A 24,562-nucleotide genomic window follows, 5' to 3' on the forward strand; every position below is an offset into this window, starting at 1 on the left:
ATTTATTGCTATTATAGGACCAATGCAGTGTCTAGTGACCTCGTGGTCCATAGGCCTATAGGTTAATATATGTTTTATCATGATAAACATGTAGCCTATAATTTTACCAAATTTGGAATACTTAACTGAGTAAGTGAAAAATGAAATAGAATAGTTTACAAAAGGAGTCCTAATTTAATATAGCCTATACTTCTCAATGTCACTCAATAATCCCTTGTCCGCTGGGCTTTGGACAAAAAAGTCACGAAAAAAAGTGCCCCTCCACTCCATTTATGCTAAATTAAGAGGTTCCTGTGCCAAGTGCTGCTCGTGCACTTAGAAGAAATGACATTGTCTTGCATTTCTTACATCAAAAAGCTTCCTGGTAATCCACTTGGAGATGATTCACCGGTGTCAAATTGCATTTGACACGGAGATGGTCCTTTCGAAAAATGGGATGATCAAAGCCTGGTTGACGCTCAGAAAGTCATGGTTATTATTGTTTTCAGTAATTTATGTACAATTATATGAGGCTTTATTTATAATAAGATTATTGTTGTTGCAATAATATAATAGCCTAATAGTAAACCAAATAAAAATCGAATCAAAGTTTATTGTTCTGCATACACAGTTATGCAGATGTTATAGCGTGTGCAGCAAAATGCTTGTCTTACTAGCTCCTAACAGTGCAGAAAAAACAACCACACAAATAATCAGAAACTAGAAACAGGAAATCAAGATCGAATCAGTACAGTCATTGCCCCGTAGGTTGGACAGTCACAGAGAGAGAAAGAGAGAGAGGTGTGTGTGTCTGGGGGGGGGGGTCAGTTATTATCTCATGCTGACTGGAAAGGGTGATGAGGATTCTCAGTTCCAGGCTGGAACTGAGATCATCAGGAAAGATGACATAAGAATGAAGCAGTGACTCTATTATCCTGTGATATCCTCATCATCGGGACTTTGGTGGGAAACACATTTGGAACTAAAAGATATGGGCCTATGTTAAAAATGAATAAGGAAAACCAAACACAGGAGGAAACATCAGTCCTGCTTGTGTGAGGTAATACGGGTTCCATATCTTTGAGAGATACAGTATTTCAAACATATTCTAAATTCTATTGATGCTGTTCAGTGTCTCAACGTGCAACAAATATGAGACAAGCCTATACTCAAGCCTATATTGAATAGCTTCTAAAAGTTTACAAACTATATTATTTCTGTAGGTAAAATAGGTGTCAGGAAAAACCTATTGCGATGATAACGCACACACACACACACACACACATACAAACACACGAACACTAAGCCAAATGGAAGCAGTCTGGTTGAAATAACTTGGTGCAAGTGTTCCATGCACATTTTCAGGGTCACTAATCAATATCATGACCTCATAATTATTTGGAACAGTTTTCTCTATTATTGAACTTGACCGATGTAACCAAACGCATTAATCGAATTAAAGTGTATTGTCTTTTTAAGAGCTGTCACTCGAGCCGTTGCTGCTTGTCATTTTCTGCAACAAGATGGCGGTCGTTCCAGAGAACAGAGTCCTCTCCTTCAGTGTTTTTAAATGGAGCTCTTATTCCTCCACATATTTACCAGAGTAAGTAATCCACGCATACGTTGACCACATGTATGTATTTGTTTTCGTGGCTGCAGGTCTCATTAACTGCCACAGTGCATCGAATCGTCTCTCCACGGCCTAGCTTGACTGCGAGCTTACTACTCCACCGTTTGGCAACGGGGATAACGTTAGCTAGTTAGATTTACTCGAGTAAACAAAATGCACGCATAGCCAGCTAAATTGGTTATTTTTGTGTACTGTGTGACGTTTTGCCATACACTGTAAATCCGATACTGGTAACTATCTAACAGCTGTCCTAACGAGTTGGCAAAAAAAAGCTAGCTAGTTAAGTTAGCGAGCTCGCAAACTAGACGAGCATGCCACCACCACTACTAAGTTAGTTGGTAGCCAAAACCACTCGTTACTTTTTATATTAGCTAGTTAGCTAAATAGTTAACTAATCATACTAGAAGCCTACTTTTTTCACCTACACTTTTTGTAGGCATGTTTAGTCTGACTACCCGTTCGTGCAAAGCCAAAGGGAGAACTAGCTAACGTTGGGTAGCGAGTTAGTATGTCTCTATGGCATTGCTTGGGTAACCTTAAACCATAGGACATGCCTGTACAGTCAGCTATTTATGGAACCTATTATCCCGCTCTTTTAACGCGTGGAATTGCAATTTTCAGCACTATTAGCTTGGAACTGGCTGAAAATGTGTCTTGGGCTGCGTTTACACAGGCGGCCCAATTCTAATATTTTTTTCCACTAATAGTAATATTGTCCTTACCCATAAATATTTTTCAAAGCTGATCTGATTGGTCAAAAGACCCATTAGTGAAAAAAAATACCAGATTTGGTCTGCCTTTGTAATTGCAGCCTTGAAGACAGTAGTACCACTGCCTCTGTCACAATACCATTCCATGTTTGATGAGGGATGTGAGAGGTCATCATCAGTAGGCCTAATTTGCTCTGGCCAATGCCGGAACAAATTAGGAACGCCGTTCAGGTCACAGTCCATTTAGTTATTTAACAAGTTAAATGACACTATTTGACACGTCAAATAACACTATTTTATATGTCAAATAAGCTTATTGACCAATCAGGACTTGAATACGACTGCACATCACTTAATAATTTAGCATGTACATTGTATAGGTAGTGATTACACTATCACTTGTATTTCATATGTCACAGTGATGCTATGATGCTGTTAACATGGCTAAATACAGTTAGTCTCCCCCCCACTAAAGGGCTTTATTACAGACAGGAATACTCCTCAGTTTCATCAGGTATCCGGGTGGCTGGTCTCAGACAATCCCACAGGTGAAGAAGCTAGATGTGGAGGTACTGAGCTGGCTTGGTTACACCTGGTCTGCAGTTTTGAGGCTGGTTGGACGTATTGGCAAATTCTCTAAAACGATGTTGGAGGCGACTTATTGTAGAGAAATGAACATTCAATTATCTGGCAACAGCTCTGGTGGACATTCCTGCAGTCAGCATGCCACCTGTGTAATGATCATGCTGTTTAATCAGCTTCTTGCTATGCTACACCTGTCAGGGGGATGGATTATCTTGGCAAAGGAGAAATGTTCACTAACAGGGATGTAAACAAATTTGTGCACAATTTGAGAGAAGTAAGCTTTTTGTGTGTATGGAAAAATTCTGTGATCACTTCACACGTTGCATTGTGCCTTGCTCATGTAACGGATGTGAAATGGCTAGCTAGTTAGCGGGTACGCGCTAATAGCGTTTCAATCGGTTACGTCACTTGCTCTGAGACTTGAAGTAGGGTTTCCCCTTGCTCTGCAAGGGCCGCGGCTTTTGTGGAGCGATGGGTAACGACGCTTAGTGGGTGAATGTTGTTGATGTGTGCTGAGGGTCCCTGGTTCGCGCCCGAGGTCGGGGCGAGGGGACGGTCTAAAGTTATACTGTTACACTCACTTGAACAGGAAGGTGGCGCGGCGGTCCTTTTGGGCAAATTTTGTCGTCAAGTCTGGCATTCTCTGGATTTTTGGTGCTTTCAAGACAACTGGGAACTCTGGGGGGGAGAAAGTTGTGAATCATGATGACGTCAGTGATCTTCAAGTCGTCGCTCTAGAAAGAGGCCCGAGTTCCGAATTTCACAATTCCGAGTTGGAGGAAAGTTCAAAATGTTTTTTCCCAGTCGTAGTTCGTATTTCCAGAGTTTTCAGTTGTCTTGAACTCACTAAAGTCAGATTTTGCAGTTCTGGGTTAACAGTTGTTTTGGGCGCAGCATAAATCATGGTTCATTAACAGCACGGCCAATGTTGAATGTTTATAATTTTTAACTAGGTAAAGAGACCCTTAATCTTGGACTTGGGACCCACTGCCACTCCACTGAATAGCAGGATAATGATTGCTTTGCAAGGCTTGCAGTTAGCCACTCATTCCTTCTAAACCATTAATTTTTGAATTTGCGATTTCCAACTTGTTGTGTAATGTTTATGTCCAATAGCCGATGAGCAGCGATACGTTTTATCTATAATTTCTCTTCATTATTTCTCTTCATATGACAAGGATTAAAAAGGATTTGCCAGTAGATTGTCAACTTGATTCATGATGTTGATTGCCAGCTAAAATTTTGAAAGTATGATGTTGACATAATCAGTCCAATCAAAGCTACTGTAGATAAGATGTGGTTTGATGTAATTTTATCTTTGGCCAATGACCTTGAGCCTTCTTGGATGGGCACTTCAAATGTAACTCTATGGCAGCACCCAGGGGGCTTGAATTTTCTAGCTCTACTCTTAGACTTGGCGGTGACGTAGTGTCCCCATGAGTGACAAAACACTGAGCCAATCACGGTGCAACAATCCATATTTTCTGCTGGCTTGCCCCACCACCACAGAAAGCACTGAGCTAGGCTGAACACCTGGATTTTGGAGCTGTCTTAAGTATGCGGTTTTATAAACTTTTTTTTTACATTGTTTGCAAACTGATATGTGACACAATAACATGTAAAAAAAAAGTGGGGCTCAAAACAGGCTCTGCCCCACCTGCCCTGAATGACAGGTCGCCAGTGTACTGTATAATACATGGGATCAGAGAGCAGCAGCCTTCCATTGTCAATACCAGTGATAATGAATGTTATTTTGCGAAGTGGTTCCTTGCATCATACAACACCATTTTCGGGGGGGGGGTTGGGGTCTTGACTTCTTGAGCTTTCGGACAGGTAAAAAAAAAATCTGTCTAAAAATTTTAATGTCAAGCCCAGGAGAGAAATTAGAAGCTATCTTAAAGATATGTGTTTTTTTGGTAACAGAATTACAAGGCACAAGGTAATGATTCTTAAACTTACAGAAAGTAATTTCTCCTAAATTAAATGTGTGTTGATATAAGTTCTTAACTTCAATAATATTATTGTGTTTTGATGTATTTCTAATACCTTTTTAAAGACATGCTCCGGTACTTTGGCAACTACTTAAACCTCCTGCTTTGTGCTAGATGTGTCAATGTTTAGTTCATACATGCAGAATCACTGTCTCACTTCAATTAGCCACGAAATTCCTAGATCGAAAGGAACTGTTTTTCTGGAAGCTGTGTTGCGCCATTTTCTCCCAAGTGGGTCTGCCCCCTAGCAATTCGGGTTCAACCAATGAGCTTCAGCCCCTCGTCATATGAGACAGCTAGCAAGATACACAAGATACCCGCACAGCAGAGCGAGTGAGAGAGCAGTGACACGTTGCACGTACAGTATCATCACATGTGACGTAGTATGCAATTTTCAGGGACCACTTTTGCCTCGTGAGTGCTATTTTCAGAACTACTAGCTAAAAAGTATACGAAAGTACCAGAGAATTCATCTAATACCCATTTTCCTTCTGTTTGACCAGAAATCAAAGCCAGTACTTATGCCTAATTTTTAAGATGGAAAATGGTTGAAAATGTATCTATGCCTTAATTTCCCCAAAATATACACTCTTAGATTTTTTTGACTCCCAATTTGATATGCTGCTATGAACTCCCTGCACATGTGTTGCTCATGGGTCCTTTTACATGGATATTACCCTATCCCTTTGCTCACAACAAATGGTTGCATGTTGGCTGAAACATGTCCTTTCTCCCATCTTTCCCTTTCTGTGTGTAGAAACATCTTGATGGACAAACCCAATGACCAGTCCTCCAGGTGGTCGTCTGAGAGCAACTACCCTCCACAGGTAACGTCTGCTGTGCCCCGCCCACATAGACACCTGTCTCATACTCAGGCCTACCTGTCACTCACACACCTTCCATGCCTTGTGCCTTACCTGTCTTGGGATGGGGCTCTTCAGTAGAGGGTCTGTGCCCAGTTGCATACAACATCCGTGTTCTCAATTCACTGGTGGCTGCAAAATAGTAGCGCCTAATAGATGGGTTGGTTGTTTAGCAACAAAAGCATTCAACTATGGGGTAAAACAGACTGCGTTGGCTTAGATTGTTGACAATATGTAAACTATATTTAGTCTCCAGCATTTATTGAAAACATAAATACATTTGCACAATGTGCACATGTTGTCTCAAATACATCGTTACACTTGTTGGATAGCTAGCTAGTGAATTTGAGCCTTTTTAGCATTGACATGAAATCAGGCAAAACACCTCAAAACAAGACATGGTAAAGTTCAAGAAAAAGATTAAACTAGTTGAAACGAGTCACTTACGATTCCCCACATAGCTACCAACAATGACAAGAAACTGCTATCTGGCCATCCAGAGTCATAAAATCCACGGACTTCTGCCCCATAGAAGTGTTAGCTGACAACGCGTGCATCTTCAGTATGCATCCAATGACTTGCATTTGCACTTTTGGGAATAGGATGTTGCCCAGCGTAGCGTGTTTGACTGTCTTGTGGTTACGGGCAGAGGAAATTGAAAGTTTGTTTTTGCAGCAAGAGGAAACTTAGCATGTCTGTCTTAACCAACCAAGCTAGACATTCAAGTGTGGCAGAGGCAAAATCTGTTTACGTCAAATACTTTTCACACTATAAAGATGTTGAACTCTCATCAACCCCTTTTATCTTTTCAAAGAGAGGGAGGTTGTGGAGAGGTAAAGCCTTGAAAATAATTATACTGAACAAATGATAAAGCCATACCCCATAAATCACCCCATCGCAAAGCTTATTTTCTTTATTCAATAAATGAAGACGGAGTCTTTTCATATAAATGTTTTATAATGGTTTCTGTGGCAACAAGAATCGACAAATCATTGAGATACGGGTTTTTTTCATTATCAAGTGTGCCATGTTTTTAGCTGACAGGACAGGACTGTTTTGAAAAAGAAAGATCGAAATACCCAAGCCTAGGAGTAATCCCTCTGTGTTAGATGTACCCTAGGCGATAACCTAATGAGATGCAATATGCCTGCCTTATTATTGATGAAAACTGTTGAAGATGGAACCATATCAGAGGACCCATTAGTAAGCCTAGCAGATGCACTCTGGTAGTGGATGGTTATTGCTCACTCACACAGCCATTTATACCTACAGGATTTGTAGAAACATGGGTCTCCAGAGATTGTGGGTTGCCTGGTTTCCGGGAAAGCAGATTTAATCGATGTTCCATCTGTGCTGCTCTATCCCCTCTGTCTCTCCCAGAGGGCTCAGGCCAGTGCCCTGTCCTGTCGGTAGCAGATATGCCCAGGCTAGTTACCACTCCAATGACCTGTGAACATGTCCCATAGTTTGATTGTGCAGCAGCTCGTATACACAGCATTTCTCCTCTGCGGTCTGTGCCATCTGCAGTGTTGTGAAACATGTTCGGAGAGCAGTAGAATGAAAACTGCAGTGTCATGTGTTGATAATATAGACCGGACACTGCATTATGAATTACTGTGAGAGACCGCTGATCAGATTCTCCCCTCTATTTTCCTTCCAGTACTTAATGTTGAAAATGGAAAGGCCAGCGATCGTTCAAAGCATCACCTTTGGGAAGTATGAGAAGACTCACGTGTGCAACCTGAAGAAGTTCAAAGTGTTTGGTGGGATGAGTGAAGAGAACATGACAGAACTCCTGTCCAGGTGATGGGCGAGGGCAGAGGGACAGTGAAGTGTTATTCTTTACTGTATAAATAACCTACCTTCCTGTCTGTACCATATTTATTCCTCTGCAGTGGCCTGAAGAATGACTACAACAAGGAGACCTTCACCTTGAAACACAAGATCGACGAACAGATGTTTCCTTGCAGATTTGTTAAAATAGGTGGGTTTGGAAAAGGAATGGGCCCAAGGCTTGGGCCTACGTGTTGTACAGACAGTCCAGCTTGAAAATTATTGTAGTGAAGGGATGCTACACAGCTGGAGATGAAAATAAGTCAAACTGGCAAAATAGTTGATGACTTAAATTATAGACCGTTCTCTTTGTCTCTCTCAGTGCCTCTGATGTCTTGGGGGCCCAGTTTTAACTTCAGTATCTGGTACATTGAGCTGCATGGCATAGAGGAACCTGACGTAGTGCAGCCCTGCCTTAACTGGTACAGCAAGGTGAGCCTGCCTCTGAGACGCACTCACTCACATACACAGTTGGGGTTAAGGGAGAGAATCAGTCTGAGTGGGTTACTTAAGCAATAAGGCCAGAGAGGGTGTGGTATTTGCGGAGTGCCTGGATACAGCCCTTAGCCGTGGTATATTGGCCATATACTACAAACTCCAGAGGTGCCTTAATGCTGTTATAAACTGGTTACCAACGTAATTAGAACAGTAAAAGTTTTTGTTGTTGTCATACCCGTGGTAAACGGTCTGATATACCACAGCTTTCAGCCAATCAGCATTCAGGGCTCGAACCACCCAGTTTATAATATGAAGTATAACATTTGTGATGAAAAACATTGAACAAAGATGGAGCCGATATTACAGTGAGTGTGTCCCCTCCCATCCCCTTGCCTCCTCCCCTGTATTCCTCTAGTACCGGGAACAGGAAGCGATCCGCCTGTGCCTGAAGCACTTCCGGCAGCATAACTACACAGAGGCCTTTGAGTCGCTGCAGAAGAAGACACGCATCGCGTTGGAACACCAAATGCTGACACACCTCCACGACCGCCTGGTACTCCGTGGAGACTTTGACGCCTGTGAGGAGCTCATCGACAAAGCTGTCAAAGGTCCTGTCACCCACACCTCCTCAGACAGACCGATGGGGGCTGGACCTACTGCTCTGTACACATCAACTGCAATACAACTACATGACCTCAATCATCATACTAACTACAGACCTCTACCATCCCATGACTGAGATCTTGAAACCTAGCTCGGCTTATATTTAGCTCATGAATTCAGTGGTTACCATAGTGATTCATTATTTACACTATAGACCCATATGACCCATGTATCTGTACGTGACCTTTTCATTTTATCAGATTGATTTGAAACCACAGGGCGTGGCAATGTCATCCTGACATCATACTTTCTTTTTGAGGTTGAAAAGGTAACAAAACTATTCACTTCTATCTCCTGGCTAAAATAATCTGGACAATCTTCCTGTGTTTGACCTTTTCCTCTGTAGACGGTTTATTTAACCAGTACATCAGCCAGCAAGAGTACAAGCCAAGATGGAGTCAGATCATCCCCAAGAGTAACAAAGGTACAACCGCCCAAGAGCCAAGCCCAGATGACATGAACAGTGAGACAAACTATTCAAGTAGGATATGTGTTCTCATTAACAAAATGCTATGGTATGCTGTACATTACTGGTCTATAGCGATGAATAATTTTTTTCCCCTGCTCCCCCTTTCTCTTCTGCTCCTCCATTTTCCTTCAACACTCCATCCCTCTCCTACATTTTATTCCCTCCTTTCCCTCAACCCCTTTCTCCCGCTCCATCGCTCTCTCCAGGTAATGAGGATGACAACAGACCAGGGATGAGGGGAGGTCATCAGATGGTCATCGACGTTCAGACAGGTGAGGCATGCTGGCTAAAACCACACCTAGACAACACCCCCTATAATGTCAGCTATTACTTCAACTGCAATTCTCCTCTTCCAAATGTGTTTTACAAACTGGCCTTAAAGGCCCCCACCAGAGGGCAATCCCACCCCTATTTCAATGTAATTCTTGTCCTTTAGCGGAAATTGACGTTTAGGTTCCACCTCTGCAGAATGACGCAGGCTGCTAATACATATTCAAGAATTGGGGGTTGGAATGCCGTGGGTGCTTTCCACATGACGTGGACAAATAACAACAAGTAGGGCACCAACAGCTGTCAGTGTAGCTAGCTAGCATGCTAACCTTATCCGGCTAACTAATGTTATCTGCTACTACACTGCATTCAAAAGATTAGCCAGCTAGGCTATGGCTGGTTCTGGAGTTGAATTTGTCATAGGAATGTAGGGAAAACTTTGCCACAGGTGGATAGGGGAAAGCAGTGTCTTTGCCATCTATTGTATCTCCAAAGTTTTGTCATCATTCATAAATTGTGGCCGGGAATCTGCCATAGAAATGGAAAGAATAAGATGACGCTCTGGTAATATGGATAGCCTAACTATGAGGGGTGCAACCTTCACTGGAGACGCCGTGAAGCTAGATAAACAAGTTCGTGGACACTTGATTTCTAGCAGCACCAATCAAAGCAGTGGAGTGTGTTCAAAACCATTCATCTTGCGGGGAGCGTGATTCCAAAATGCAAGCATATCACACGCAATTTTAAATAAGTGCAACTTGACACGTTATCCAATGAATTTTGATAATTTGCTGATAAAAAAGTGGAGGTGCAAAAACATAAATTTTTACCCCCTATTTTAATATGCGCCATGGCTCAGCCTACACTTGGCTGCCTATGGTTAAAAGCTATAGCCAGAGAAGGAAGAGGAAGCGAGACACCCCACTCACTGTTTTTCTTTCTTTCTGGTTCAATAAAAGTCAATGACGTAAATAGACCAGACCCAGCTGCTGTTGCATTGGTGTCTGTGGGAGACCCAACCCGTTAACTAGACCGGAACTGACACATGTTTTTCAATGGTAAACAGCCTGAGTGAACTATCTTTATTTATCCGCCATCTTTGCTGTAGCCAAATATTTTCTATTATATTGCTCAGCTTAGTTGCGACTTGCAAACTTTGCAGGTGTTTCTGATTAATAAACAATGCCATGCTGGTGGGTGGTACCATTTGATGAAAACCCAGCCCTGAAATGAAACGTATGCTAAAAATAATTTGCACGTCATTTCATAGGAAAAGACATGTCATTGGCACGAAGTTGCACGAAGTGGGCAGTTCGGGGTTGTCACTTCAAGCCCAAATATATTCTACTTTGACTAAAACAATGACTTATTGACTTAGTGTTGTCCAACATCGTGGGTAAGCTCTGGCAATCGTCTTTCAGCTCGAAAAAAGTGGATTTCTACTGCTGTGGGTGTGTAAGACTTATTATTGCCTTTTTAAAGCTGTTTTGCAGAAGACACAGTGGTTATTTTAGTGCTCTGTAATGTTTTGGTGGCTTACTCGCCTGCAGGTGATTGTAAAGACAAAGGCTTGTATTGTGCACGTGTGTATACAGGCTGTGAGAAGCCTTGCATCTTGCTGGTCTGTCTCTCAGGCCCCCAGACACTGAGTACTGTGTTTTTGGCCAAACCAGATGACCTAGAGTAACCCCCCCAACCTACAAAAACCTCCACACCGTCTGCACACCATGCAAACATTACCCCTGTGTGCTGCTCTGCTGATTTGCCATGGTTACGGCCCATTGAACCTGTGCACCGCTGTGTTAATTATGCACTCATGCTACTCAATTCAGGGGTTCTTCAGGACTTCTGGAATGGAATGGAACTCTGTGTTTACTACAGTTGAAGTGATGATTTCCTCCCCAAATTCTCATGATTGCACTCAGTATGGCAGCATGTAGTCTAAGTGTTTCTTGAATACCCTTTTTCTCCTCCTTAACCCTTTACATTCGTGGGGACTTGGCCTCTATGGATAGGGCTACGTTGAAATGTTTGAAGAAACATATGCATAACCATGGTAGCAATTGAAAGGGACCACTTTTCATAATATGGGGAAATTATCAGACCAAAGGTGAGGACACAGCAGTCAAGCGTTAGATTAAGAGGTCTAACTGGTGTATGGAAGTGGCCACACAGCTCTCCGAAGTGTGCACAGTTACTAAATCATTTCAATTCACTTTTATGGCTCAAGAAAAGAGCTTTCAACTATTAGTTGTTTTTTTTAGCTCTCCTAGCTGTACCTTTGAAGAATTGAAGCAAGCACTGCCCTTCATTCCCATCACACAATTATTGTTTTTGCAATCCATAATTGGTCCATTTATAAATTGCATTCTGGGTCAGGTGGGCACAATTTTGAAAGCTTATTCTCTTGCCAACATGACTAGCTAAGTTCTAAAATACTATCTTCGTGTTAGGCTTTCATAAGGCACTTTTCAGAGAAAATGATAGTCATTTTGGTGTGCATAGAATGGATTATTGAGTGCATTCAGGTGCGTGTTCTGCTGCTAATTTTCTTCACTATGTGACAAACAGGCTCCTCCTGTTAAAAATAACCCAGGGTATGACGCCATGTCATCCTTGTAACTGTACATCAAATATAGCGATCATAAACGTTGATAATGTGAAGGACATGAGTTTGGTCAGATGGAAAAGCAAAGCGCACATTTGGACTTGTGGGTGTGTGGTTTGCTTGTATGACATCAAAGCAGTATTTATTATAATCAACGTCTCATCTTTTAAAACAAATCGAGTCCTCTTGATCTACAATATTCCCCTCTCTGATTAAACATGTGCAAAAGTAGCCAAATTAGCGGGAGGGACGGGGGTATCTTCTTGTTGCGCTTAGTACTGCTGTTTACAACGCCTGTCAGTTGAATCCCATGCAGCTCTGTAGTGGAGACCAGTTTCAGTATAGGCACCAGAGTAGTTCAGTGATGTTGAATGCATCCCAGGTGTTGACCAGCGTTGGCTTCCTGTTTCCTACAGAGACGGTGTATCTTTTTGGGGGCTGGGACGGCACACAGGACCTGGCTGACTTCTGGGCCTACAGTGTTCAGGAGAACCAGTGGGTCTGCATCTCCAGAGACACCGAGAAAGAGGTGAGAGGGAAAGATGTATGAAAGACCGAAGGACGGTGGAAAGAGCAGTTATTGTGACACAGAACAACACTGTTAAATGGTCTATACTGATTGTTACAGCTGCTTAATGAGCAGAACACTAAATTATTTATAGAAATGATCATGATAATGACTGCAGTTTTCTGTGGTCAAGGTGAGGGTAATGTCTATCTAACGGATGATTATAATGAAGATAATAGTTGAAAGTTTCACTATAGGGAAATATAACAACGGTGTAATGTTTTTGAGCAGGTACTAGATATCAACAAAGTTCAGTAAATGGTAGCAACGCTGTCACCACATGGGAGCAGGGGGCAGAGTCGTCTCATTCTCCTATTGTATAGATAGTTTGTGTGATGGCTGACCCCGTCCTCTCCCAGAGTGGTCCCAGTGCGCGGTCCTGTCACAAGATGTGCATCGACAGTCAGCGGCGGCAGATCTACACACTCGGCCGCTACCTAGACTCCAGCGTCAGGAACAGCAAGTCTCTGAAGAGTGACTTCTATCGATACGACGTCGACGCCAACACCTGGACACTACTCAGCGAGGACACGTCAGCCGACGGCGGGCCCAAGCTCGTCTTTGACCACCAGGTTACCCCATTATCACGCCCCTCACACAGCTGTATCACACACACGTCCAAACTGGACCAAACTGGCTAGGAGTGAATTTAAACACTTTGGGCTTCATTAAAAATCGGTTACAGAGTTTTTGTTGGTTAAATAATTGGTACACTCAGCCATCTGGAGGTGAGACCAGAGCACTGATGATGAAGGCTTAGCCGGCTATAGTCTTGACATATTTTCCTCCTGTCCCACTTTTTAAGCTAAAAATGGATCTGTAAATGCCAAGGATTTTTGCATATTTTTTCCACTGCTCTAAGCCCAACACTGAAAACCAAATGTTGAATCTCATGACTCTCTTTGTACCCAACCTTTCTCTCCTCTCTCATCCTTCCCCCCTCTCCTTATAGATGTGTATGGACTCGGAGAAGCACATGATCTATACGTTTGGTGGTCGGATTCTGATGTGTAACGGCAGTGTGGAGGACAGCAGGACGTCCGAGCCCCAGTTCAGCGGGCTGTATGCCTTCCACTGCCAGGCCGGAACCTGGAGCCTGCTCAGGGAAGACTCCTGCAACGCTGGGCCTGAGGATGTCCAGTCACGCATCGGACACTGCATGCTCTTCCACACTGTGAGTTATGGGAGTAGTACCATGACTGGTGTTGCTGTTAGAATTATAGAATTCAGCACAAACACCAGAATGATTTATTGACAGTAACAAATCAATACCCACACAATCATGACTGAAGCATTCAGAATTCATCGCTTTCTGCTTTGTGTTTTTAGAGAAAGCCCAAAGACATAACAGAACAAATATGCACCAATTTTACTCTCAGGACTTTTATGAAGCCAAGGAAAATTGTTCAGACTATTATCTTGTTTCACAGAAGAATGTAAACCATTCAGTGTTGGCATGATTATAAAATAGTGTTGCTCTTCTCTCTCTCATCCCCCCTCCCTTTCTCCAGAGAAATCGTTGTCTGTATGTGTTCGGAGGTCAGAGGTCAAAGACGTACCTGAATGACTTCTTCAGCTACGACGTGGACGGAGACCATGTGGAGATCATCTCAGACGGAACCAAGAAGGACTCCGGCATGGGTAAGACTGTCCGCTTAGTCACTTAAGCCACCAGGGACAGTAACTGTTTATGCCATGGGTGGAGTATAGTACAACTGACACACCTTAACTTCTTATGTCTGGGGGCAGTATTGAGTAGCTTGGATGAATAAGGTGCCCAGAGTAAACTGCCTGCTACTCAGGCTCAGAAGCTAAGATATGCATATTATTAGTAGATTTGGATAGAAAACACTCTGAAGTTTCTAAAACTGTTTGAATGATGTCTGTGAGTATAACAGAACTCATATGGCAGGCAAAAACCTGAGAAAAAATTCAACCAGGAAGTGGGAAGTCTGAGGTTTGTAGGTTTACCTATATACAGTGTCTATGGGGGTCATATTGCACTTCCTAAGGCTTCCACTAGATGTCAACAGTCTTTAGAACCGTGTTTGATGTTTCTACTGTGAAGGATGAGGGAATAAGAGCTGATTGAGTCTGGGGTCTGGCAGAGTGCCATGAGCTCACTCAGGCGCGCCCCCGTGAGAGTTAGCTGCGTTCCATTGCATTTCTACAGACAAAGGAATTCTCCGGTTGAAACATTATTGAAGATTTATGTTAAAAACATCCTAAAGATTGATTCTATACATCGTTTGACATGTTTCTACGAACTGTAATGGAATTTTTTGACTTTTCGTCTGGCCTGCGCGTCATGAATTTGGATTTTGGAACTAAACGCGCAAACAAAAAGGAGGTACCTGGACATAAATTATGGACTTTATCGAACAAAACAAACATTTATTGTGGAACTGGGATTCCTGGGAGTGCATTCTGATGAAGATCATCAAAGGTAAGTGAATATTTATAATGCTATTTCTGACTTCTGTTGACTCCACAACATGGCGGGTACCTGTATTGGATTGTTTTTGTGTCTGAGTACCGTACTCAGATCATTTCATGGTGTGCTTTTTCTGTAAAGGTTTTTTGAAATCTGACACAGCGGTTGCATTAAGGAGAAGTGTATCTGAAGTTCCATGTAAAACACTTGTATCTTTTTATCAATGTTTATTATGAGTATTTCTGTAAATTGATGTGGCTCTCTGCAAAATCACTGGATGTTTTGGAGGCAAAATATTACTGAACATAATGCGCCAATGTAAACTAAGATTTTTGGATATAAATATGAACTTTATCGAACAAAACATACATGTATTGTGTAACATGAAGTCCTATGAGTGTCATCTGATGAAGATCATCAAAGGTTAGTGATTTTATCTCTTTCTGCTTTTTGTGACTACTCTCTTTGGCTGGAAAAATGGCTGTGTTTTTCTGTGACTAGGTACTGACCTAACATAATCAGATGGTGTGCTTTCGTCGTAAAGCCTTTCTGAAATCAGACAATGTGAAAATACTTGTATGTTTGAGGATTTTTAATTATGAGTTTTCAGTTTGAATTTGCGCCCTGCACTTTCACTGGCTGTTGTCATATCGATCCCGTTAACGGGATCTCAGCCGTAAGAAGTTAATTGTTTAGTGCCAACATTTTGTTCCAAATGGATCTGGTCAGGTCTCAGATTGGCAGGTCTAATGCCAAGGGTGTTGCAAGGCTAAACTCATTTAGGTGTTCATGTAAAAGTCCCCTTACTGCTTTCAGCACGATGCACTTGCACCCTGGGTTCTACCCATTCTGCAGGGCAACAGAGAATCCAGTAGCGTGGCCGTGGTGCGTTTCTTTACAAAGTTGGAATTCATAATTGCTTGCTGTGATTAGAAAGTGAGCAGTTGATGTCATCATCTTCTGAGAATAGCATTTTTGTCATGTGCAAGTGGGGTTCTTAGAAATTCCCACCCCCGTATTATTGTGGTATTTAGCAAAACCTCACAGGAACATTTAATTAGATTGCGCTCTCACACCACACACACACTGTTTCAATCTCTCACAATTCACTTTCTCTTTACGTTTTATTCTCACTCTCTCACAGAACCACACTCTTTTATCCTCTACTTTTTCTATCACACACACAGGGTTGCAATGGTACTGGTATTTCACCAAAGTTACTGGAATTTTCAGTACTTTTGATAGTTAACACAAAACAAACTCAGCAAAAAAAGAAACGTTCCTTTTTCAGAATGGGACTTTTGCTTTTTTGGTTACTACATAATTCCATGTGTGATATTTCATAGTTTGTCTTCACTATTATTCTACAATGTAAAAAAATAAAAAAAAAAAAAAAAAAAATAAAAAATCAAATAAAGAAAAACATTTGACTGAGTAGGTTTGTCCAAACTTTTGGTCCATTTGAAGTCTTCCTAAGTTAAACATTAGTATTGTGTTTAAAAATGAATATGAACTTATTTTCTTAGCATTATTCGAGGTCAGTCTGCACTGCATCTTTTTTGTTATTTTGACCAGTTGTCATTTTCTGCAAATAAATGCTCTAAATGACAATACTTTTATTTGGAATAAATGTCAATAGTTTATAGAATAAAACAAAAATGTTCATTTTATCCAAACACATACCTATAAATAGTCAAACTAGAGAAACTGATCATTTTGCAGTGGTTTCTTAATTTTTTTCTGAGCTTTGTGTGTGTTTGTTCACACATACAAATTAAACACCAATGGTATTCACTAAGTTTATATTTAGGATTATGTTTTACAGCGTTGTCATTCAATAGTTTTTGTATAAATCATCTTGTTCATTATTTCATATATTTTACATGTGATGACACACAGAGGACCAGAGATGATTAGACACCTGTGATAATCTGAAGTACCCAAAAGGGCCAGTAGATGTCTTGTGATAAATTACATCCTTGAAAGATACCAAAATTCTGGTAGTTTGCTGGTAAACTTAGAACGTTTCCAGTAATGTACCTTCCCTTTGCAACCCTACACACACACACACACACACACACACACACACACACACACACACAGTCTGAATGCTAACCTGAGCAAATCGCAACGTTGCACTCCGTTTAGTCGCTATCAGCTGATGCTTTGGTCAGCAGCTGTGTGTGTAGCCTAATCGGTCTTTTTCCCCTCAAGCTTGTGACTCAGTGATACTACATTTACAGAACTCTCCCCATCACATATCTTCATCTACCCTTACACTAAAGAATCTAATAGAATCTGTGGTTTCAGATGCAGTAGATGGCTGTAGGAGGAGATACCATCTCATGGCTCCTCTATTAAAGTGACATGTGACAGACTTTTCAGTGCAGCTCATTAAAAGGCACAGGGCAGCAGAGAGAGAAAGAGATGCTTGTTGTCCTGAAACAGATTGTCTAAGATCTCTGGATGGGCGGAGTTGGACTGGACTGGCGTGATGATGGCAGAGTATTAATAGGACCTCTGTCTGTGTGCCTCTCGCATCTGTGTCATCCTGCAAGAACGAGAGATGGGGAAGGAGGGAGGGTGGAGGGAGGCAGAAGTAGAGAGAGAGGGAGCGAAGAAACCGAAAGATGCAGAATGAGCAAGCGAGAGCAAAAGAACAGGAGAGATGGAGCGAGAAAGAACAAAATGTATTTTGGCAGGAAGGAAGTAGCAAGCCCAAACAGTGCTCTTGTAATAATTCTCTAATGTTTATCGCTGCCGCAACATCTTCCTGTTCATTTCCATTTTAGAACTGTGCTCTAATGAGCTCTATATCTATCCCAAATGGCACCCTATTCCCTATATTGTGTACTGTTGACCAGGGCCCATAGCGTTTGGTCAAAAGTAGTGCACTGCATATGTGTTAGGGTGCCATTTGGGACTCACATGGGCCCTGGTCAAAAGTAGTGCACTATATGTGTTCGCTTACGTCCCAAATAGCACCCTATGTCTGAAGGGCAGAGCACAGTCTCTGGTGGCTCTGTCCTTCTGGTGTTTTTTTCTTGTTCTTCAAATAAACTTCTTTGTTTTGTTGATTCCCTAAAACAGTCTGTACTCTACTCAAGTTACACTGGCTGGTTGACCTAGGGGCCTGTTTTATTTATCCAGAAGTTAATGCATAGCTTAATGTCTTGGAACAGGACGTTGACGCATAATTCATGTTGTGTGCTGTTTGGAAAACTGTCTATGGAGCTTGTTTGAGAAATGGTTCTAATTTTCCTTGAAAGCATATGGTGGTTTCCATAAAAATGTATTAGTTGAAGTTGGTAGTACTAAGTGATTTAAAGAATGTCTTCCCAGCACAACACCTCGTCTTTGTTTTGACACTGTTCTTACTATCATAGCCATGGTAACAACCCACATAGATTTGATACACTGTGAAGTCATTGCGAAAGCTTATACCTGCTTCTTACTTACAACTACTGAAACACATGTGACAAATAAGCAGCCGATGACCACAAAGCGGAAATACTTGGCCTATATGTGTTCCATATTCTGCTATACGTATGAATAGGAGCATACTGTATACACTGTGACGTGTCATGACCACAAACACATCAGGTGCTATCAGGGGATTGCTTTAGACAAGCAATGTACGTACATCTGGGTAAAACACCATGCATATGGATAGTTGCGTACTGTTTACACTGTGACCACAAACACATCCTGTTCTGTCGGTAATGCAAATCCGTAGAAAAACAAACATACATTTGCATTGTGTCCTGTTTGTTTCCAGCGAATCTCGTTGCTATGTACGTTGCTATGTGAGCAGCCTTTTGCTTTCGTAGTCTATCCCATTTCTCTCAAGTCTTTTTAATCTTGGCCTCTGATGGGGGGAAAAAAATGTGTGATAGCGTTAAATAACCATAGAGCCTAGAATTCTGTGACCAGGAAAAATGCTGAATCCCTGCCATTCTCTCAATGTAGCCAGCTATTCTCTCTCGGTGTTCTCAGTAGCACCAGTCTCGGTTTTAAACCTCTCTCTGATGTGTGTTTGTCCCACAGTGCCGATGACGGGCTTCACCCAGAGGGCCACCATAGACCCCGAGCTGAATGAGATCCACGTCCTGTCTGGCCTCAGCAAGGACAAGGACAAACGAGAGGAGAACGTCCGTAACTCCTTCTGGATCTATGACATCGCACGCAACAACTGGTACGAAACACACACAGTCTTGTATAACTAACCATTTGGGGACACACATTTCAGTCCCATTCACATATTTTCCCCTAACCCTAGCTCCTAAACCTAATTCTAACCTTAACCCTAAACCCCCCTAGAAATAGCATTTGACCTTGTGGGGACTAACAAAATGTTTGTTTACTATTCTTGTGGAGACTTCTGGTTCCCACAAGTATAGTTGAACACGCCCACACACCGGCAAACGCACACAGTAAGACACTTTGATACAATCGTCAACCAGTAACGTCATATTTCAAAGGCTTTCCTGACCTGAAAGTGAGTTTCATAATCTCTCTGCCCTTCAAAAGAGAACTAAATGTTCTTTCAGAGGGTGAGTTTCAGAGCGTGTGTTTGTTGTACCTCTGCACCTTCATGGAGAAAGTCTTTGTTCTGGCCTAGCTAATTTGGTCAGTTGAAACAGTGCTTGTGAGAGAACAGGCTGTCAGTGCTGCCTGCCGCTGGTTCCGGTACACTGCTTTCTCCAGTCGTTCTTTTTACTGAGTGTCCAGTAAATTAAGTCAATGTAACGGCTCAAGCTGTGTGTGTGTTTCTCCGTAGGAGGCTGTCTAGAAGTGTGTTCCAGTATTTGCTTCGGGGTGTGTGGGCGTGTTTCCTTTTTAAGGTATAGAAACACAATGGGTGTTCGTCTTCAGGGTTAAGGCTATGTGCGTACTAACTTGTTGTACTGTGTTTGTGTGTGTGTGTGTGTGTGCGCGCTCCCGCGCGCTGCAGGTCATGTGTATATAAGAATGACCAGGCGCTGAAGGAGAACCCCAGTAAGGCTCTGCAGGAGGAGGAGCCCTGTCCACGCTTCGCACACCAGCTGGTCTATGACGAAATGCACAAGGTCACACACACACACACACATGCTTAAAAAAAAATATTTGACCTTTATTTAACCAGATTAGTCTGGTAGAGAACATTTATTTTTCAAGAGAGACCTGAATGAAGACAGCAGCATCGACACATGACATCAACCAGACTAAGATACATCAATATAACATGCAGCATGTCAGTGAAGAACATGGACACACACACACACACTTCTACAAAATGCTATAAGCATAAGGGCACAAAAGTCTAGTTAAATACTGTTTCAGGATATCATTATGATCTGAGACCAGCTGCAGTTTTGAGGTATTGATGGATAATATTGAATATATCCAGTGTTATTTTTCCTCTTTGTGTCCAGGTGCACTACCTGTTTGGAGGGAACCCAGGGAAGTCGTGCTCTCCTAAGATGCGTCTGGATGACTTCTGGTCCCTCAAGCTGTGTCGCCCCTCCAAGGAGTACCTGCTCCGACACTGCAGATACCTAATCAGGAAGTACAGGTACAGAAGCAGAGAATGGACTATACACCTGGAACTGAACTGTAACCTCTCTGTACCATATAGCAAAACGGTGGATACAAATGTATAGGAGTTATGACACAATTCTAGTTTCGAGTTCTGCTTTGACACTGATTCCACCTAGTGGCCATGTCTTGCCATTGTAGGGAAGGGTTTTCTCCTCGGTCATTTTGCAGTCTTTGCAGTGATCTTTTCACCTTGTGTGGTACAGAGTTTCTGTAGGTTAGGCTAAACGATTTCCTCAAGCTCTCTGTAGGTATTCCTGAAGATCTGTGTGTTTTTTTTAGGTTTGAGGAGAAGGCCCAGTCGGAGCCTCTGAATGCTCTGAAGTACCTGCAGAACGACCTCTCTCTGACCGTGGACCACACCAACCCTGACGAGACCAAAGAGGTGAGGGACGGGAGGGAGGGTTGACTGATGGGGAGAGGGGTACTTGCACGTTGTGCAGTGTTATTTATTAAACTGCTTTTAGATCAAGTAAACGGATGAAATGGTTTGAGAATGTAACATTCAAAGCCTGTTTGTTGATGTTCATTGTTTTGATATTATTACCATAGTTACTCAGGAGTGAAATGGCAGTGTATTTGTTGGCGGTGTTGCGTTAGTGTTCAGTGACTGAGATGTTGTGTTCCGGTGTGACTATTCAGTTCCAGCTCCTGCCCTCGGCTCTCTTCAAGTCCAGCTCTGACTTCATCCCTCTGGGTAAGAGCCTGCTGTGTTATCTGCATACTTCACTGGATACACAGTAGATGAAAACCAATGAACGGAAGGATTATTCTCGCCTGCTTTTTCCCCCTTCAGCCCTTCTTTCTGACGTACTTTCATTTTGATCCTCCCACATGACCTTTTTGAGCGTGTATGTGACCTTTATGAGCTCATATGACTTCCTGTGGAGATTGAGCAATTGAAGTGAGTCTTTTCTTCCTCCCACTCTCTCCCCCTTCACCTTCTCTCTTGTCCCTCTTTCCCTCTCCATCCCTCTTCCCCTCTCCGTTCTTCCCTTCTGTCACACTCCTTCCCACGCTCATCTCTCCCCCTCTCCCTCCTTCTCTCAGGTTTCTCAGACGTGGACCAGACGTATGCCCAGCGCACGCAGCTCTTCGACACGCTCGTCAACTTCTTCCCGGACAGCATGACCCCGCCCAAGGGTAACCTCGTTGACCTCATCACACTCTAGCCCCGCCCCAGAACCCTACGCACCACCACCATATGCCAATAAGACTCTGATTGGCTGGCCCAAAGCCAAACTTCATATTTTTCTACACTTGACCCTTCCAAATTCAGGGGTGCTCTGCTCGCGGACTGCACTTGTTGACCCCCTATTTAGGACGTTGGTTCTTCAACAGCGGAACTGAACTAAAAGGGAAAATGAGGGTCAGACCACGATTTAAAGGGGTTGATACTGAATGTCACTGTGTGGAAAAAGAAAAAAACACAAACTCCCCCAGGCCTGATGGTCTTTGTTGAATAAACTGATTTAACAGTTTAAAATAACCCAGAACTCTGCCAAACATATCTTCTGTGTCAAGTCATTTGATTTGTGAGGTTTACATGATGCTTTTACGCGCTGCGCTTGAGTTTGCTTGGCATTAGTAGCCTGTTAGATCAAGGAGGAGTCTCTTCCTTTTATTTTCCACTCTGTCTTGCATCCGTCTCTCTGACACACACCCAAGCACTCACACAAACCTGCTTGTGAAAGTAATTGTGTTACTTAATGACACCCTGTCGGCGTGTTGTACGCTGAATATACCTTCAACCAAGTTCATGCTTTTTGCTTGCTCTGCCTGTATTATTGGTGCCATATTATATGCCCCATATTTATAATTATGACGGCCATGCTGTTGCACACTACGTGTCAAAATGTTAATTTTGTTATATAGAAACAATAGAATAATGATCCTAAGAGACAATATATATGTCAATTAAATCCTCTATCGATGTAAAAAATCAATCATGGGTTTGGGGGAAAACATTGTCAAGTTGTCAAAAGCTTGTGATTCTGGTAATGGCTATTGTAACTTTAGTGTGATGTAACCATGGATCTGTCACTGAGGCATGTTGGGAAATGTAGTTTCCAAGTATGAACGTTATTGTTTTTAAACTCAAACTCCCCATCTTGTAAGAACTGCAAAATGATGGTCCTGCTGTATCAGAGGGAGTTTTTTTTATGTACAAACACACATCTATACTCACATGATCTCATTGACTGGGATGTATCTTCCTTTGACGATGGGAGTTTATTTTATGGGTAAAGGAAGAATGAATGATTGCTTTCATTGAGAGAGAGCCCAGTCTCCCCCTTTAGCTATGGCCTGATTACTGTGTTCTCGCTGTTTCTTATGCAAACAGTGATGACTAGACATTCTTCATTTCTGACCTAAAGAAATACAGAACACTAGATTTCATTCTTACTCAGAATAAGGCGATAGGAGCATTCACAAGTGATCTCTAAACACCAAGTTATCAAATGGTATCTGTCTTGTGGCTCCAGCCAAAGTTTTGATGTACAGGAAATGTTTTTGATTGGTTCATAATCATTATGCTGGAACTGAGGATGCCCCTTGATATAGCTGACGTGTGTGTGAGTGAGAGTCTGTCCGTCAATATGTGTGTTTGTCTCGGATCGCCAGGGTATTTTGTCTAGTTCACCTGTGTAGCATAATACAAACATTTGCCTCATATTGTTCTTCCATTAATCTCAGTAGGAGAGATGATTGAAGTGATCCCCTTTCCCCTCCTTCTCAAGAATAGTAGCAGCCTAGTCTTCCATTACATTGTGTGTATTGTCTATATATTTAGCATTTTTCTGAGACCGCTGTACAGTATGCAGAGTACACTCTAGGCAAAGGCCTATGGAGTCTGTGAAATATCCATCCCCTTTGTTTTGAGATCAATCAACTCCACTATCAGATAACCAGGGATGGAGGGACTATTCACATTCAAGGAGACACACACTTAGTGCTTGAGTCCTGTCAAGGGTGGTAGAGACAAACTTTAGAGATACTTTTTCTTGTTAGATGCTTATAAATCCTTGATCAAAATCCTAATCAAATTGGCAGATTGTACACTACGTCCCAATAGATTCATTACATCTGGTTTCTTCATACAGGCATATACATGAAGACATCTGCTCTTATTGTTAGAAGATGAGTGATCAGATCCGATTTCTCTGTTCGTTTGCACTCATGTCCTCAGTAATCAGTATTAGCTTAATTTGAATCACAGTCAGTGCTGTGTGCGTTTTCTGCTTGTGTGCACGGTGCACACACCTGTATGCTTAGTGTGTGAGCTTAAAACTAGTTTGTGTGCTTGTTTGTGTCTGTTTGTTAATGTATGTCTTCTGCTGCCATCATATTAAGCTTAGTAAATATTAGCTCTCTGAACTGAGATCCAGAGAGAAAGGAGTGTCATACTTACCATCATAGCTTTGTACTAAAAACCCGTTATTTAGGAAGGACTCATTTATGGTCATTATCACAGAATAGAAGACTTTTGTGATGTTTGCATTAGTTTCTTTGTCAGAAAAAAAAGAAGCTTAAGAAAACATGAAATAAAGAAGCACCTTTGCAAAAAAAAAAAATATATATATATATAAACACAATGCCAAATAATTATTTTTCTTATTTTTGGGAGAGGAAGGAAATTATAATTTTCAGATAAAATAATGGAATGTTATTTTCTTCATCTGCCCCCTCTTCTCCCCAACTGGGACTCAGGAGTATGTGGAGGTACTCTAGGGTGCGTGAATGAGCACTACTCTGTGGATAACGTGAATGTGTAGAAGAGCCTATTGTAGAATTGCATTGTATGTAATGTACATAACGAATAAAGATTGTATTTTGTTCAGGTTTTCATAAATAAATGACTCAGGTCTTTGATTTGTTTGTAACCAGTTGGGATGCAACTATACATTTGTATTTTGATTGTTTCATCATTGGTCAAAAGTTAG

At 42.0% G+C, this 24,562-nt stretch overlaps 1 protein-coding gene across 3 annotated transcripts; it reads left to right on the forward strand.

Annotated features, from left to right (window-relative positions):
- Nucleotides 1-915: 915 nt before the first annotated feature.
- LOC139534015 (muskelin-like) lies at nt 916-24,522 on the forward strand. Of its 3 annotated transcripts, none has more exons than XM_071332608.1 (19): nt 916-1,039; nt 1,459-1,582; nt 5,653-5,722; nt 7,419-7,561; nt 7,654-7,742; nt 7,914-8,023; nt 8,445-8,637; nt 9,039-9,155; nt 9,368-9,433; nt 12,456-12,568; nt 12,967-13,179; nt 13,560-13,781; nt 14,119-14,248; nt 19,089-19,236; nt 19,996-20,110; nt 20,456-20,595; nt 20,901-21,003; nt 21,261-21,315; nt 21,669-24,522. In XM_071332608.1, exons 2-19 carry the CDS (start codon nt 1,503-1,505, stop codon nt 21,788-21,790), a joined length of 2,229 nt encoding a protein of 742 aa, XP_071188709.1. In that variant the 5' UTR covers nt 916-1,039; nt 1,459-1,502; the 3' UTR covers nt 21,791-24,522. The 3 variants fall into 3 exon arrangements, with proteins under 3 accessions (XP_071188709.1, XP_071188710.1, XP_071188708.1); XM_071332609.1 differs by having other exon boundaries at nt 9,039-9,116; XM_071332607.1 differs by lacking the exon at nt 916-1,039 and having other exon boundaries at nt 1,444-1,582; nt 9,039-9,173.
- Nucleotides 24,523-24,562: the final 40 nt, after the last annotated feature.

Source organism: Salvelinus alpinus, chromosome 11 (assembly GCF_045679555.1).
Source record: "Salvelinus alpinus chromosome 11, SLU_Salpinus.1, whole genome shotgun sequence".
NCBI lineage: Eukaryota > Metazoa > Chordata > Actinopteri > Salmoniformes > Salmonidae > Salvelinus > Salvelinus alpinus.